General features: G+C 50.4%; 1 protein-coding gene across 3 annotated transcripts in view; it reads right to left on the bottom strand.

Annotated features, from left to right (window-relative positions):
- ZBTB8A (zinc finger and BTB domain containing 8A) overlaps positions 1 to 18,180 on the bottom strand; it is a 45,745-nt gene that overhangs the window by 4,874 nt on the left and 22,691 nt on the right. For all 3 annotated transcript variants that reach the window (XM_073551999.1, XM_073551997.1, XM_073551998.1), the window contains exon 3: positions 17,402 to 17,571. In XM_073551999.1, coding sequence (XP_073408100.1) covers positions 17,402 to 17,571 — 170 coding nt within the window. The remainder of the gene's footprint in view (positions 1 to 17,401; positions 17,572 to 18,180) is intronic.

Genomic DNA, 18,180 nt, shown 5'->3' with positions numbered 1-18,180 from the left:
TTTTCTCCGAGCCACTCATTGGGGACACAGGACCATGGGTGTTATTCTGCTGCCACTAGGAGGCTGACAATAAATTAATACAAAAAAAGTTAGCTCCTCCTCTGCAGTATACACCTTCATGCTGGTTCCGAGAGAACCAGTTTGGTGCAAAAGCAGTAGGAAAAATACTAACATAGAAGAGTACAACATGACAACTTAGCCTAATGGCTTATGCCTGTCCTTTAACAGGGTAGGTACTGTGTCCCCAATGAGTGGCTCGGAAAAAGGATTTTACGTTGAGTACACATACAAATCCCTGTTTATCGGTCGTCCATGACAGCACCACCTGAGAGAGGGGATCCGCCCTTCAGGAACAGGAAACCTACAGATACAAAAGGGCGGCACCTCTCCCACGCATCAGTTGGTTTCCTGTTCCTAGAGGACGGGACTTCCTTCAGATCGTCCATCATGGAGTCGTCGAGGGATTCCCAGGCCGGCTGACCGACTCAGCGGGGGGATCTCCTACCTCGGTCAAGCTCGGGGTACCTGGAAGCGCCACGGTGGGGCCGGGTAGGTCGCCACGGCAGTGGTTAGGGGAGGCGGAGCAAAGGGTCCGGTGGACAGCCGTCTCCAGAATGCGGGCACCAGGTATGTATGCAGGCCCCTCCTGATGCGTTTTCCCCCGGGGTCCGGTCTCAAACCCCCTCCGGCCGGGTCGGCGGTTGCGTCCGGTCGCCAAGCGCAGGCTGGCGCGCATGGGGGCGGCGGGCATACCGGAGCCGGGGGCGCCGTGCCGGCTCCTTTCCGCTCGCTCCCGCGGCCTCTGACGCGCGGCGGAAGTGACGCGGTGGAAGGGGCGGGGCCGGGAACGCCAAAACCGGAAGTCGGGTGCCGGCCGCCTTCCTAGTGTGCGCCGCGTGTGCGCGGCGATCCGGGGGGACGCGCGGTACCCGAGGCGGTGGGGGGGGACGGTTCATGCGGGGGAAGGTCGCGGGAGGGTTCCTGGGGGAGGTGCCGCGCCAGTGCCCTGCTGACCGGATACTGGGAGGCCTTAAAGGGCAGGAGGTGATGCTGCCGGGGTGCTTCTGAAGGCCCAGCGATGGATGACAGAACCCCCATAGAGCAGCAGGACGTGCAGGAGCACCCACAGAAGGAGGCCTCGGTGAAGCCTCATACGAGTGGAAGCGGACGAGTGAGCAGAGCCGCAGAAGTTCCTCCAGTCTAAAGGATTCCCCCTGCCTCCCTCCGTGATCCGGTACCTGCCTCATCTGCATGGGTAAGAGATCTCCGTGAATGTACCCTGATGCAGTGTTCCCTTATGCTGGTTTCGCAGGGGAGGAAAGCTACGGTAAAACAGAAGCACAGGGAATGTGCGCTCTGTAGTTGCCCCTTACCAGACGGCCACCCCAAAAGACTATGTCAGCCATGTGTGCGACAGACGGTAGGGGTTGGAAGGGGACGGGGGCCCAGGCATAGACTGACAGGCCCTTGCACTCTCCCCCATCCTTACAGGGACAGAGATGAAAGCCCTATCTAAAAGGGACTCTTCTAGGGGGAGAGAATTTAGTTTCTCAGGGTCGGAGTCCTCAGCTGCCCCTAGGAACAATTACTCCTCGGATTCCCCGGCCTCCACTTCATCCTCTTCGGATGAAGACTCAAGCCGATTCTGCTTTCCATTAGACCAGATGGACAAGCTAGTTAAAGCAATAAGGTCCACCATGGCAGTAGCAGACTCAAAGCCAGAGCTTTCGGCACAGGTAATGTTCGGAGGTCTAGATCCCAGGAAACACAAAGCTTTTCCATTAAATGATAAGGTCCAGAGCCTGATAGAAAGGGAATGGAAGAGACCCGAAAAAAGGGGCTCCTTACCACCTGCCTTCAAACGGAGGTACCCATTTGATGACCCAGTGGTAAACAGATGGGATAAGGCCCCTAAGCTGGACGCGGCAGTAGCCAAAGCCTCCAAAAAGTCCTCCATACCGTTCGATGATATGGCCTCCTTAAAAGACCCGCTGGATAAAAAAGCGGATTCCTTTCTAAAGGGAACATGGGAGATGTCAGCAGGCGCCCTAAGACCAGCGATAGCTGTCACTTGTATAGCCAGATCCGTGATGGTCTGGCTAGATCAACTAGATTCCCATCTGAAGGACGGAGCCCCAAGAGCATCCAGTCGGAAAACTCTACCGATCATCCAGAGTGCTGCGGCTTTCTTGGCTGATGCCTCAGCAGACTCGGCAAGGATGGCGGCTAGATCAGCTGGGTTATCAAACGCAGCTCGAAGGGCCCTCTGGTTAAAATGCTGGCCAGGAGATATCCAGGCCTGGTCACGACTCTGCTCCATTCCATATGAGGGGAATATCTGTTTGGCCCCATCCTGGACGAACTTTTAGAGAAAGCCGGGAACGATAAAAAGAAGTTCCCCAGCCTCCCGAATCCTTATAGACGCCCCTTCACCAGGAAAGGATATTTCCATAGAAGGCCGTCCAGAGATCAGGGCAGATGGGACGACAAAAGGAGAGTACAGGTTTCATGTTCGGAGGAGGGGGGCGCCAGGAATGTCCATCACGTGACACTAAAAAACCGCCCCAATGACTAGATGCTGTGGGGGGAGACTAGCTGCCTTCTACCCAGCCTGGTCGCTGATCTCTAGCAGCAACTGGATACTGGGGGTGATAGCTGCGGGTTTACGACTAGAGTTCACCCGGGTTCCCCTAGATCAATTTAAGGTCACCCCTCTCAGGTCTTCCACATCAGAACAAGCTGCCCTGGAGGCCGAGGTTCATGAGCTTTGCCACAAGAAAGTCCTGACTATGGTTCCAGAGGGAGAAAGGGGGAAAGGTTTCTACTCCCCTCTGTTCCTGGTCCGCAAGCCAGACGTCTCCTTTAGGACTATAATTAATCTCAAGTCCCTCAAACGATTTCTTGGTTATACGGCCGTTCAAAATGGAAACAATCAATTCAACAATAAAGTTGTTGTTTCAAAACTGCTTTATGGTGGTGTTAGATTTAAAAGAAGCATACTACCATATACCCATTCATACAGCCCATCAGCGCTTCCTCAGAGTAGCGGTTCAGTTAAATGGGTCAGTTGAACATTTCCAATATGCGGCCCTCCCCTTTGGGGTGGCAGTCGCTCCCCGGGTGTTTACTAAAGTGGTGGAAGGAAGTTATGGCCCATCTACGTGAATCTAACATTCTAGTAGTCCCCTACTTAGATGACTTCCTGATTATAGGGAAAACGGCAAAACATTGTAAAGAACAGCTACAGAGGGCAATGTCGACCCTAGAGCGGTTAGGTTGGCTGCTTAATATCAAAAAATCTCGGTTACAGCCGATGAGAATTCAGCAATTTTTAGGCCTGATTCTAGATTCTGAGAAACAGGCTGCCTCCGGAGAAGCTTGTTCGCCTACACTATCATATCCTAAACGCTGCCAATAACCCCACCATGTCCCTCAAGAAAGCCATGTCCCTTCTGGGTTCCCTTTCCTCCTGTATCCGGCGGTCCAGTGGGCCCAGTTTCATTTAAGAACACTACAGGGGAGGTCTTACTGCATCAAAAAATCCTTGGAGGTTACTTGGAGGGCCAGCTAACCTTGTCCCGAAGCACAAGGGAGTCCCTAGAGTGGTGGCTAGAAAAGGATAATTTGTCCAGAGGGGTTCCCTGGGAGTGTGACATATCCCCCATAGTCACTACGGATGCTAGCCCTTCCGGTTGGGGGGCTCATATGGGTGAAGTCCTAGTCCAGGGCCTATGGGACCATCACCAGATAAAAATGTCATCTAATTTGAAAAGAACTGACAGCAGTAGAGCAGGCAGCTAAGAAGTTACTTATGTATCTGCAGGGCCATCATGTGCGAGTGTTCTCCGACAATCAGGTCACAGTGGCTTATGTCAACCACCAAGGTGGGACTCGTTCCAAACCCCTGAGGAATGTGGCAGAACGGTTGTTCCAACTAGCAGAACAGCCATTCTAAGCTGAATGTGCATGCCCTCGTCAGAGCGCAGCCGTTAAGCAGCTTGAGGCCGGGCCAGTACCGGCATGGGAGACTGGCTGGGAATCCCTTGTCCTGTTGACATAAATGCCGCAACCTACTAAAACAAGGAGAATGGTCCCTAAACAATTCGATCTTCGACCTGATTATACAAAAATGGAGACAGCCAGAGGTAGATCTCTTCGCCACCAAGGAAATTAAGACTATTCTGCTCCCTAAATCCCAGAGAGAACCCCCTGGCGGTAGATGCCTTTCTGATAAAGCGGGACTTCAGGCTAGCATACGCCTTCCCTCCCCTATCGCTACTACCCTTGGTGTTGAGAAAAATCAAGAGAGACAGAGCAGGGGTCATAGTTATTGCTCCATTTTTGCCCAGGAGGGCATGGTTCTCATGCCTCAGGACCATGTCTGTGTCCGATCCTTGGGTTCTTCCGGACATCCCGGATTTCGTATCCCACGGCCCAGTCTTCCACCCTCAGGTGGCTGGCCTACGTCAGACGGCGTGGAGTTTGAGCGGGCACTCTTAAAAGAAAAAGACTTCTCCCCAGACTTGATTAACACCCTACTTAAGAATAGGAAGGCCATTACTACCAAGATCTATGCTAGAATTTGGAAGAAGTTCCTGCAGCACTCTGAAATAGTTGCTGGGGGTTCAACTCCAATAAATCAGATCTTAGAGTTTCTTCAGAAAGGTCTGGATATGGGACTTTCCACTAGTACTCTTAAAGTACAAGTATCAGCTTTGGGGGCTCTCTTTAGCTGCAACATCGCAGGTAATTACTGGATCAGTAGGTTCATTAAGGCAGCAGGTAGGTCCAGGCCAGTAGTGAAGGATAGATTCATGCCATGGGACTTGACTCTAGTCCTTACGGCCATGACGGAAGCTCCATTCGAACCTATTTCATCAGCTTCCATTAAAAATCTGTCCCTCAAAGTAGCCTTCCTGGTAGCTCTAACCTCAGCTCGCAGAGTAAGCGACATCCAGGCATTATTTAGGCGTCCTCCTTATATACAGGTTAGGACGGGTAATACTCAGACCTGATCCGGCGTACTTACCTAAAGTGGTTTCTAACTTTCATAGGACTCAGGAAATAGTCCTTCCATCCTTCCTCCCTAATCCAGCTAATGAGAAGGAAGAAAAACTACATACCCTGGATGTTAGGAAATGCCTCATAGAATATCTGGCAGCTACCGATCCTTGGAAGAAAGATAATGCCCTATTTATTTCCCACCAAGGCCCTAGGAAAGGTTGTAGAGTGTCAAAAAATACACTAGCCAGGTGGATTAGAGAAGCAATTTCTGTAGCATACACTTCAAAAGGCAGGTCGCCACCTGGGAAGCTGAGGGCGCATTCCACCAGAGCCATGGCGACCTCGTGAGCCGAGAGATCAGAAGTCTCCATCGACCAGATATGTAAGGCGGCTACTTGGTCCTCTCCGAGCACCTTTTATAGTCATTATAGGCTAGACCTGGGTGCTTCCACAGACCTCTCTTTTGGTATAAGGGTGCTGCAGGCTGTAGTCCCTCCCTAAATAGTTATTACTCTATGTAATTCTCTCAGGTGGTGCTGTCATGGACGACCGATAAAGTCTTAGTTACTCACCGGTTAACGGTATTTTTCGGAGTCCATGACAGCACCCGTATATTCCCTCCCTTTTAGTCTATTTTGGGTGTGCACTCCTTCCTCTTATACGTACACGGGTAATTTAAATAGTCGTGTATAGTATTGTATATAAGTTATGCTATTAACCATTGTGGTCCTCTGTGCTCTGTAATCCAACTGATGCGTGGGAGAGGTGCCGCCCTTTTGTATCTGTAGGTTTCCTGTTCCTGAAGGGCGGATCCCCTCTCTCAGGTGGTGCTGTCATGGACTCCGAAAAATACCGTTAACCGGTGAGTAACTAAGACTTTCTCCTTCGCCTCATTGGGGGACACAGGACCATGGCAATCCCTGGGTGGGAAAACAACACAAAGGATTAGGCTTCACGTAACAACTGCCTAGATGTGTGCCACTGCGGCTTGCAGAATGTTTCTGCCCAGACCTGCATCTGCGGAAGCCTGGGAGTGAATATTATAGTGCTTCGAGAAGGTATGTAGACTGGTCCAAGTCAGCCTTACAGACCTGTTCCGTTGACGCCTGGTGCCGATTGGCCCAGGAAGCCCCAACCGCCCGAGTGGAGTGTGCTCTGATCCCTGCTGGGATGGGCTGACGTGATATGACTCCTGGATGCTGGAACGAATCCTCCTGGCTATCGTAGCCTTTGAAGCGGCAAAACCTTTCCTATAATCTTACGGGATAACGAACAGAGCATCAGTCCTTCTGAATGATGCTGTCCTTGAGACGTACCTTCTCAGAGCTCTGACTAGGTCCAAAGTGTGGAGAGCTCTTTCCACCCTGTGAACAGGGGCCAGACAAAATGAAGGGAGAACAATGTCCTCATTAAGATGGAAGGACGAGATGACCTTTGGCAAAAAGGACTGGACGGCCTGAGAACATTCTTGTCCTGATGGTAATTAAGTAAAGGCGCCCAACAGGAGAGTGCGGCTAGTTCCGAAACTCGTCTGATAGATGTAATTGTAACAAGGAAGGCGACCTTTCAGGACAGAAAAAACAACGAAATGTCCTGAAGCGATTCAAGGGGGGGGGGGGTGTTCCTGTAGGGCACTCAGAACCAAGTTGAGGTCCCGAGGCTCTAAAGCAGTGGTTCCCAAACTCCAGACCTCGCGGACCCCAACAGGTCATGTTTACAGGATTTCCATATTGTTACACATGTGAGAGAATTCCTGATGCCTTGATGATACTTCCATCACCTGTGAAATACTAAGGAAATCCTGAAAACATGACCTGTTGGGGTCCGTGAGGTCTGGAGTTTGGGAACCACTGCTCTAAAGGCATGCAAAAGGGAGGTGCCACATGTGAAACCCCTTGTATGAAAGCCTTCACTTGAAGTTGTGTCGCGATCCTTCTTTGAAATAAGACCGATAGGGTGGAGATTTGGCCCTTGAGAGAGCTGAGTGCCAGGCCCGAGTCCAGACCGGCCTGTAGGAACTCCAAAATGGTGGGAATGAAGAAGAGAGGAGGAAGGCCACAATCCTTGCACCAAGCAAAAAATTTCTTCCAGGTACGGTGATAAATGCGTACAGACGTGGGTTTACGCGCACTAACCATTGTGGAGGCGACCTGTTGAGAAAACCCAGCCTGGGTCAAAACCCAGGATTTAACAGCCATGCCGTTAAACACAGGGCCCCTGAGTTCTGGTGGCAATTTGGACCCTGGGAAAGCAGATCTGGACGATCCAGCAACCTCCAAGGTACGTCGGCGACGAGGTGCACCAACTCTGCGAACCACTCGCAGCGAGGCCAGTCCGGCGCTACCAGGATCACTGGGACTCCTTCCACCTTGACCTTCCCAATGACCCTCGGCAGTAATGGTAGCGGGGGAAAATGTTCGGAAGACGAAAGTGGCGCCACGGAAGAACCAGAGCATCCACTCCGACTGCTCTTGGATCTCGGGACCGTGCTATAAACTGGGCAACTTTGGCATTCAGTCTGGATGCCATCAGATCCCCCAGCGAAGACATCTGGTGGAATACTTCAGGGTGAAGCTCCCACTCCCCCGAGGTGAGCCCCTAACGGCTGAGGAAATCTGCCGTCTAGTTTTCTACGCCTGGAATATGCACAGCTGAGATTAACGAGTGGTTCTTCTCTGCCCAACGGAGAATGAGTTTTTCCCTTCACCCATGACAGCACCACCTGAGAGAGGGATCCGCCCCTTCAGGACAGGAACCTACTGAGACATAAGGGGCGGCACCTCTCCCCCGCTTCAGTTGGGTTCCTGTCCTGGAAGGAACCCCACTGTCGGCGGTACCTGTCATGGGTGAAGAAAAGAAGATAGAACCAGCCCCGTCCCGGCGCAGGAAGAACAGGTGTCTCACCTGCAGCGCCGGCCGTCGGGTGCTGGATGCGCAGTCCCCAGGCCCTCCGGGGTTCCGGATTTGTGCGGGCGTCGGGATCCCCGGGGTCTGCGGGAAGCCCCCACCGCGCCGCCCTCCCCTCGTGCACGCCGCATCTTGATCCCCATAGAAGGGGAGAGACGCTGGCTTCCGGCCGCTGACATCAGCGGCGCGTTGCATACGGGGTGCGCCGGCTGACGTCAGAGAAGGGCGACGGTTTAATGGCGCCGGGTGCGACGCCGGCTTTTCTGAAGCGGTCGGCCGGTGGTCGCAGGGGGGGAGGGGAGAGAAGCTCACCTGAGCGGAGGCGCGGTATTTAAAAAGAGAAGGCGGCAGCAGACGGCGGTGCAACATGGAGTCAGAGCAGGAACGTTCAGCGTCCCTGCCTCCCTCTCAGCCCTCTGGCAGAAAGCATGGAAGCCATTCCAGCAGCAGTTGCCCCAGCCGCAGGTCGGGGGACTCCTCAAGATCCAAAGAGCGCAGGTCACGTGCCCCGACGCAGCCTCCGAGTCCGGTACCCTTGATTTCGGGTGGTGAGTGATCTTCGTGAATGTTAGCATTATGTTAATAGGGCTTCTGTTGTATGCTTCACCCTGTAGGAAAGGCCTAGAAAAGCGGGAAGCAAAAAGAACAATAGGGATTGTGCTATATGTAAATCTCTCCTAGCAAGAGATTGGCAAAAAGATCTCTGTGCTGCGTGCATTCAGCGGACTATGGCGGAGGAAGCGCCTAGTTTCGCAGCCAATCTGATATCTGCCCTGAGGTCAGAAATGGAAGGCTCAATTAAGTCCCTATTAAAAAAAAGGGAAAAAAACAGGAAGGATCCCCCTAGTTCCCCCTCGGATTCCGCGTCAATGTCATCTCAGGCGGAAAAATCATCCTCAGACAGCGACATGGGGGGGTAAACCTTGTTTCCCTGTAGAAGACACAGACGCCCTCCTAAAGGCCATTAGAGCTACAATGGGCCTACAGGAAGAAAAGGCGGCTAAAACCCTAGAGGTTATGTTATGTTTGGGGGGCTTCAGGAGAGGAAAAAACGAACCTTTCCAGTAAACGAGAAGATCCAGGCACTTATTGAGAAAGAGTGGAAAAAGCCCGAAAAATTGGGGGCCCTTCCATCCACTTCTAAGAGACGATATCCCTTCGAGCATAAGGATGCAAAGATATGGGACAAAATCCCCAAAATAGATGCAACAGTGTCCAGGTCCTCCAAAAGGTAAGCCCTGCCCCTGGAAGACGCAGGGGTTCTTAAAGACCCGCTAGACAAGAAGGCGGACTCATATTTGAGGCACGCATGGGAGGCGACAGCAGGAGGACTAAAACCGGCGATAGCGGGCACTTGCACGGCACGCTCCCTCATGATCTGGCTGCAGCAGTTAGAAGAAAAGCTGGCTTCAAGGGTCTCAAGAGAGAAAATCTTATCGGAGATGTATCTCTTGCACGGGGCAGCAGCTTTTTTGGCCGATACCTCGGCGGACTACAGCCAGGGCAGCGTCACTATCAAATGCTGCTAGACGCTCGTTATGGCTTAAGGGCTGTCCGGGTGACCTTCAGTCCAAGGCCAAATTATGCTCTCTCCCCTGCGACGGTCGATTCTTGTTCGGCAAGAACTTGGACGATATACTGGAGGAAGCAGGCGATAAGATTGGCACTCTTTTTCCAAACCTGGGAGAAGATCTCCTCCAACGCCTGGATCCTAACCATCCTAACAGAAGGCCTGAAAATTCCCTTCATTCGTCAGCCAAAATCCGTGGTCGTCATCACACCCATCAGGAAGGTGACCGAAGAGCAGGTGGCCTTAGAAACAGAGATCCTGAGCCTGATAGACAAGCGGGTACTCTCCGAGGTACCACGCCTACAGGAAGGGAAGGGGTTCTATTCACCCCTTTTTCTGATAAAAAAAAACCGATCAAACATTCAGGACAATCATAAATCTCAAACGGCTCAATCTATGGATAAGGAACTCAACCTTCAAGATGGAATCAGTAACTATGGCGGTGAAGCTGCTACACCGATTGCTTCATGGCCGTAGTCGATTTAAAGGATGCGTATTATCACATCCCTATCCACCCAGATTACCAGAAATACTTGAGGGTAGCACTTTATATTCAAGGCACACTAAGGCACTTTCAGTTCAGGGCTCTTCCGTTTGGCATATCTATAGCCCGAGAGTTTTCACCAAGGTCATAGCGGAAGTGACTGCCTTTCTCTGGATTCACGACACGGTCATAATACCATACCTGGACGATTTTCTCATAGTAGGCAGCTCAGAGGACCACTGTACAGCGCAGTTGACCCGGGTGATCAACACCTTGCAGGAATTAGGGTGGATAGTCAATTTCAAAAAATCAAAATTGCAACCCCTAAAAAAACAGGCCTTCCTAGGATTCGTACTAGAGACTCAGAAAAGCAAGAGTGTCTGCTCCCAGAGTCCAAAATAGAAAAGGTGCAGAATCGGCCTTCACGGGCCAAAACCAACCACGTATGACTTTAAGAGCAATGTCCCTGCTAGGTACCCTAACATCCTGTATTCTGGCGGTCAGGTGGGCTCAGTTCCACACCCGGCAACTCCAGTGGGAGATACTAACAGCACAAAGATCGCTAAGAGGGCGTTTAGAAGGAAAGCTGGAGCTTTCCTTAAAAACCAGAGACTCTCAATTGGTGGCTGGACAAGAGAAATCTGACCTTGGGAATACCGTGGGACAGACAGACATCAGATATAATCTTAACAGATGCAAGCTCCTCAGGGTGGGGGGCACACCTAAGGGGCATCATAGGTCAGGGTTCCTGGACGCGTCAAGAAAGGGAAGCATCCTCCAACCCTCCAACCTGAGAGAACTGTGTGCAGTGAGCAAAGCCCTAAGTCACTTCATTCCGCTACTCCAGGGTCGACATGTACGCATCATGTCAGACAACAAGGTAGTAGTGGCATACATCAACCACCAAGGAGGGACAAGATCACACTCCTTAATGGAAGCGGCGACAGACATTCTGAGCAGAGCAGAAGAACACCTACACTCCTTGACAGCCTTACATATAAAAGGGGCAGAAAACATAGAGGCAGACTTGAGTCGCAATACCCTGAAGCAGGGGGAATGGGCGCTAAACAGGTCCATTTTTCAAAAAATAACTCAGCTTTGGGGGAAACCGGTGATAGACCTCTTTGCCAACAAACACAACAGGCAAACAGAAAGGTTCTGCTCTCTAAACCCGAGAGAAAAACCATGGGCAGTGGACTCGTTGCACATCCAGTGGAACTTCAGGCTAGCTTATGCGTTCCCCCCCAGTGGCTCTGATCCCAACAGTTGTCAGAAAAATCAGAAACGATCAGGCCAGGGTGATTCTAATAGCTCCATTTTGGCCAAAAAGGCCCTGGTTTGCTCTGCTACGAAGGATATCCCTCTCCGATCCATGGGTTCTGCCAGAAATCCCGGACCTACTAGCTCAAGGTCCAATATTCCACGCTCAGGTCAAAGGATTCCATCTGACGGCGTGGAATTTGAAAGGTCGCTTTTAACGGATAGAGGGTTCTCCCCCGGGTTGGTGGCCACCCTGCTAAAGAGTAGGAAACATCTACGGCAGAACATGGAACAAGTTCCTGGAGTTCTTACGTAGGCCGTTAGGAAAAGATCCCCCGATTAATGCCATCCTGGAGTTCTTACAATCGGGGTTGCAGATGGGGTTAGCAGTGAACACACTTAAAGTTCAGGTGTCTGCACTAGGGGCGCTCTACAACTGCAAATTGGCATCAAATAGATGGGTAGCCAGATTTATTAAATCCTGCCATGGAGCTAGGCCTATCCCTATACCCCGCATAGCCCCCTGGGATTTAAACCTAGTGCTAGAAGCCCTTACAAAAGATCTGTATGAGCCATTACATCAGCTACCCCTAAAGTTTATGACCCTAAAAACAATCCTGTTAGTGGCCCTCACGTCAGCCCGCAGGATAAGTGATTTACAGGCTCTCTCAGTAAATCCACCTTATACGCAAGTCTTTCAGGATAGGGTAGTGTTAAGAACAGACCCCGCTTATCTGCCCAAAGTAGCATCAGATTTCCATCGGGGCCAGGAAATTGTCCTTCCATCTTTCTGCGAGAACCCAAAAAATCTGGGGGAGGAAAAGTTCCATAATCTGGATGTTAAGAGAGCTCTCGTAGAATACATATCTATGACTAGCCAGTGGAGGAGGTCCCAGTCCCTATTCGTAGCTTTTCAGGGTGCCAGGAAAGGCTATGGGGTTTCAAAAGGGACTATTGCTAGATGGATTAGGGAGGCCATTAGTGTAGCTTACACAGCTAGTGGTATCCCGGTTCCTGACGGCATCAAGGCTCATTCCACCAGAGCCGTGGCGACCTCCTGGGCCGAAAAAGCAGAGGTATCGATTGAACAGATTTGTAAGGCCGCTACCTGGGCCTCACCTTCAACCTTCTTTAAGCACTATAGGTTGAATCTATCCTCCTCTGCTGACTTAACCTTCGGTAGAAGGGTGCTGCAAGCGGTGGTCCCTCCCTAAGGTGTTTCGAATCTCCAAAAATCTCTCAGGTGGTGCTGTCATGAGTGAAGGGAAAACCACCATGGTTACTTACCGGTAGCCGGTTTTTCCGGAACCCATGACAGCACCCGTATATCCCCCCCCTTTCACCATATGGGTGTGCACAATTAGTAGGGTGTTTTTTGAGTGTTGTGGTGTTGGATTAAACATGTAACTAACCGGGAAGTCCTCTCAATGCTCTGTAACCCAACTGAAGAGGGGGAGAGGTGCCGCCCCTTATGTCTCAGTAGGTTCCTGTCCTGGCGGGGCGGATCCCTCTCTCAGGTGGTGCTGTCATGGGTTCCGGAAAAACCGGCTACCGGTAAGTAACCATGGTGGTATCTCGGACATGGCCGCCCTGTTGCAGGTACCCCCCTGATTGATGTATGCCACGGCCGTGGCGTTGTCGGATTGAAATCGGATGGGCTGACCAGCTAGAAGATGATGGAGCTGCTGCAGGGCCAGCCGTATCGCACGGATCTCCAGAACATTGATAGGGAGCCTCGATTCCCGGATTGACCAGTGGCCTTGAGCAGTGTGATGATGAAAGACAGCTGCCCAGCCCAAAAGACTGGCATCGGTAGTCACCACTAGCCATCGATCCGGGAGAAAAAAAAAAGACTTCCCCTGATTGAAAGAAGAGCTCAATGTCACCATCTGAGAGCCTGCCTGACCCTCGGGTAAATGGCACCTGCGGTCGTGAGAGAACGGGTTCCTTTCCCAAGTCACCAGAAGAGCATGTTGCAGGAGACAAAGGTGCAGCTGCACATAAGGGACCGCTTCCATTGCGGCCACCATTTTTCCCAGTACCCTCATACCAAATCGGATGGAATGAGAGGATGAATGACGAAGAGCGCAGGCTCCTCGCTGGAGGGCTAGGACTTTGTCTCGAGGTAGAATTACCAACCCCCAGGAGGTGTCCAGGGTCATCCCTAAAAAGGATATCTGCTGAGATGGGTGAGGATTTGCTGAAGTTTATCATCCAGCCGAGGAGAAAGAGTATTGCAAGTGATGCATCCGCGCAGTCGTTGAAAGATGGACCTTTGACCAAAAGGTCATCTAGATAGTGCAGAAAGACCATGCCCTGAGAGTGCAAGATAGACATGATTGCCACCATGACCTTTGTGAACACTCTGGGAGCTGTAGCGAGGCCAAAGGGCAAGGCCGTGAACTGAAAATGCTGGTCGTGCAAGGCGAAGCGCAGGAATCTCTGGTGGGGAGGGAAAATTGGGATATACAGGTTAGCATCTCTGATGTCGATGCATGCCACAAATTCCCCTTCTTCCATTGAAGTGATAACTGAATGCAGAGATTCCATGCGGAAATGACGGACCTTGACGAACCTGTGCAGAAGTTTGAGGTCTAGTATGGGTCTCACCCTTCCATCCTTTTTTGGGACAACGAAAAGGTTCGAGTAGAAACCTTGAAACCTTTCATTTTCTGGGGTGGGAACAATGACTGCATCGTGCCTCAATGAATCTGTGGCTCGGGGAAAAGCCTTTCCCCCTTCCACTGATGTCGGAGGACGAGAGAAGAAGAAACGTGTTGGGGTGCATAGCAAAATCGATCTTGTATCCGGACGACACCAGGTCTCTGACCCATTAGTCATGGATGACGGAAAGCCAGGCCTGACTAAATAGAAGTAGGCGGCCGCCTACCCTGCTGGTGTTGACAGGATAAAGCCAGGAGTCATTGGACGGAAAATCTTTGAGGTCCCTTAGATCTAGATTGTTTGGGTCGAGATTTCCACTGTTGATTGGGCCTATAGGAGACCTGGGATCCTCTGTCCCTGCGTGGAGAGCGCGCTGACCCAGAAGAAGTGGTGGTAGTGGACCAGCCCGGATTGGAGCGAAAGGATCGGAAACGGAATTGTTGTTTGCGAAAAGGACGCCTAAGTCTCTGTTGGGGGAAGAAGTTTGCTCTTCCCTCCTGTAGCATCGGAAATAAGCTTATCCAGCTTTTCCCCAAATAAGCGGCCACTCTGATAAGGAAGAGATGTGAGACTTTTTTGACGCAGAGTCCGCTTTCCACTCTCTGAGCCATAAAGCTCTTCTGATCGTGATGGCATTAGCTGCTAACCGACTGCTCCCGTCTGGGGGAGGATCCGTCTACATCTGTCCCGCTAATGCTCCATTCCCCAGAAGGGTCACGGAGCGATTCAATCGCTTTGGCCAGAGAAGCCATGGATTGTGACAGTGACGACGCCCACGAAGCTCTGTGGCAGCAGAGGGCTCCTGAGCGCATTTGTTGTCATAGGATTGACAGAGTGGTAAACTGAGCTTTAGGAAACGCAGACTGGCAGGAGGTGATTGCAGTGAAGACTGCAATAGCCTTTAGCCTTTTTAGATGCCTTGAGCTGGGACACTGTACTCTTCTAGGTGTCCCCTTTAAAAAAAATTAGGGATTCCTGCAGTGAAAGGGTTACAGCAGGGAGGGAGGAGGGATGTATGGATCAGCGCTCCCTTACCCAGATCCCGTGTCCCCAGGTCCTTCTGCGTGGCACTTCAGCTGCTGAGCCTCCCCAGGGAGTCTGTGGTGAGTTGTCCCTGACAAATTGCCTCAGGGACCACTGCCAGATGTCAGCGTGTGTCCGGAGGGTCTGTGGGAGGCTGGTAGATGGCCGCTGAGATTAGGATTGGTGCGTCTCATCCTGGACGAGAAGCGCCAGAAAAGTGTGCAGAGCGCCAAAATACGTCACAGTGTGTGGAGCTTCAGGCTGCGGCCCGCAGAAGACCGAAGCCAGGGACTAAATTTATCGGCGCCAATGCCAGAATGATCCCCACTTATGCCAGCGTGGCCCCAGACCGCCTGCCCAGAGCCCTCCAGCCCTGGCACTTACCCAGAGAAGCTGCCGGGCGGCAGGTAAGCCAGTGATATACGGCGGGTACATGTCCTCCTGCAGCCACTGCTGGTCATGGAAGGTGCAGGGGTAACACTCAATCCACAATTCCTTTAATACGGAGGTGGAGAGGGACCCTCCGCCTCCTTGCACCAGCTGCTTTAACAGTGGTGGTGCAGCGGGGGCCTATGTACTTCCAAGGGGTTAAATCCTTTAGGATGGGACAGGACTAAATGTCCGGCTTTAGGCCTGGCTGCTAAAGAGGATACATTGAGGCGACACTCCATGTGCTCGTCCGTTAAGGGTGCGGGGAGATCGGTGCCCTTTAAGGGACCAGTCACCCCTTAAAAAGCAGCCCAGGCATGACATCCCACGTCGCAGGAGAGAATATGGGGAGGCGACACTCCCCGTGCTCGCCTGTTGATGATTCGGGGAGATCGGAGCCTTGAAAGGATCAGTCGCCCCTTCGTCCAATGGAAAAAAGTAAAATGAAAAATAAAATAAAAACCGCTTTTGGTCTGAAGACCTGACCCGTGTGCCTCCTACAGACACTAAGCAAGAACTAGTTCTCTCAGAGCCAGCATGAGGGTGTATACTGCGGAGGAGGAGTTCATGTCTTTCTATGATTGCTTAGCGTCCTCCTAGTGGCAGTAGCATAACACCCATGGTCCTGTGTCCCCCAATGAGACGAAGGAGAAATCCAATTTATATTTCTAGGATTAATGTGTTGTCACTGAATTTGACTGAGTATTTTGTATAGGAAACAAAGATTCTTGGCAGGAAACACCGTTAACTCTGCCAGAGCTGCCATGCAATAAAAGTGACCATTTGGCTGAAGGGAGGGGGGAGTGGAAATTTCTTGAGGGAGACAGAGGGGATGGCAGGAGTGCGAGGGGGGTTGCAGCAGGAATTTGGTCCCTATTGGTGCTCACAATCTAAAGTTCCTTTCATTATGTATATTGGAGTTTGGGAGGAAACCCAACCAAACTTGGGAGAAGATACAGAATATTTGCAGAAGTCCTTGGTGGGATTTGAACCCAGGATCCCAGCGCTGCATGACAGTGCTAACCACTGTGCTGCCTAGAATGAGCATCCATTCTCATTTCACAGGTAAAATCTGTCTTCTGTGACTACAGGTTTTCTCATTACTGAAATATGAGATAAGTTGGTGCTCGAAAATTTGAGCTGTGCACATGTTAAGTATTTGGTGCAGAAATTTCTGCATCTCGACAAAAAAAACAAATGCAGCAGCAAAAGCACGCTTTTTTTTCTGCATTTTTGGTGCATATATTTCCCCACTCATTAGTATGGGTGAAGTCTGCAGCAAAAAAAACGCTGTATTGACAGGTGGTAGATTTAAATTCGCAAGTCACAAATAAGCAACAGGATTCTCATTCACTTTTCTGGAATCAGGAAGCCCTTCAGGTTTTGTGAAAAGTCAAAAATGCAACGTGTACATACAGCCTAACTATTGTCTGAAGAGAGCCTGCAGCAGAATGTCTGTGTCTGCCTCTAGCTCCTCCAGGAAAGATTAGTCCAAAATACTTCTCTGATAAGATATATTACAAAGTTGCTTATTTCCCTGTGTACTATTGATTTATGAAATTAAAGCATAATCTTAATTTTAACTTTTATCTTTTTCATTTTAATGGGCATGTCAACAGGAAAAAACTATGTCAAATACAGCAAGAAGGTTCACTTGTTAAACACATGTTCTTTAAACCTAAGTAGTGTAGCAGGAAGGATATAGGTTATGTGCACCTTTGTATGTATACACTTGCTGGAAGATTCGAGCTGCACTAAGTAGTTGGCCAGTTTAGTGGTTTTCTATTTTCACTACATGCTGGCTTTTGAAGTGCAAGTTCAGCGCTCGGTGTTGTGATAAAATACATCCCGGCTGTCTCCATACTGTAGATATAGATGACATGCTGTGTGTAAATATTACTGTGTGCATATATGGTGGCCAGTAGTAGGAAGCAGAGTATTTGCAGGGTTTTTTTTTTTTTATTTTCGACTGAAAAGATGTTGCAAAACGTACCCACAAAACAGAATACACAGAATGACCAACATAAATTAGTATATTTGCCGAAATATTCATTACATACAGTTTGAAAATGGTTCCGGAGATGCTCCAAACGTGTGAACCTCTTTCCACAGGCCTCACAAGGGTATGGCCGCTCTCCTGTGTGACAGCGCAGATGACGCTTAAGATCAGCTTTGCGTTTGACAGTGTGGGTGCAGAATGGACATTTAAACCTCACAGGACTCAGATCATCTAGCAACAGAAAGGTTAAATAATGAGAATACAAGAAGAGGCGGTTTCCACTGTGTCCATACGTACACAATGCTGTAGCTGTTTTAACTTGTGTATACTTTATGTTCTTGTGACGACTACATGTTGGTTCACCTTTAGTAAATCTAATCCCCCCCTAAACACCGTACAGTACAATAGTTACACGCAGTCAATGTTTTCTTAAATCAAGGTACCAGGCTGCTTGAACCAACAAGTATGTGAGTGCGCGCTACATGGTGCTCAACATGGGTTGAGTTGCTGTCTCTTCCTTGGAGAGAGGATTTTTCAAGATTATTGGTACCCACACGAGCAAATAAAATTTGAGTGGGATTGAATTTTACAAAAATTCTAATTGGTCAAAATGCAGATTTTTTTTGCAATTGGCTTCGGCATGGATTCAGCAAAATAGCCGTTACTAGTCACCAATTTTCTGAACGATAAACCCCATCAAAATATTAAAATCCTTATACTCACATTTCCACTCACCTATCCCTGAAGATGCGGCGAGGATTCATCCCCATCGCTCATGCTGAAATCCCCGGACCTCTTATGCTGGGCCGAATCTTCCAGCTTTGAAAGAGCCCAGGAGAG

The sequence above is a fragment of the Dendrobates tinctorius genome, unplaced genomic scaffold (genome assembly GCF_039654945.1).
Source record: "Dendrobates tinctorius isolate UK_male_01 unplaced genomic scaffold, ASM3965494v1 ptg000183l, whole genome shotgun sequence".
In the NCBI taxonomy this organism is placed as follows: domain Eukaryota; kingdom Metazoa; phylum Chordata; class Amphibia; order Anura; family Dendrobatidae; genus Dendrobates; species Dendrobates tinctorius.
This window is presented reverse-complemented; position numbering and strand designations above follow the sequence as displayed.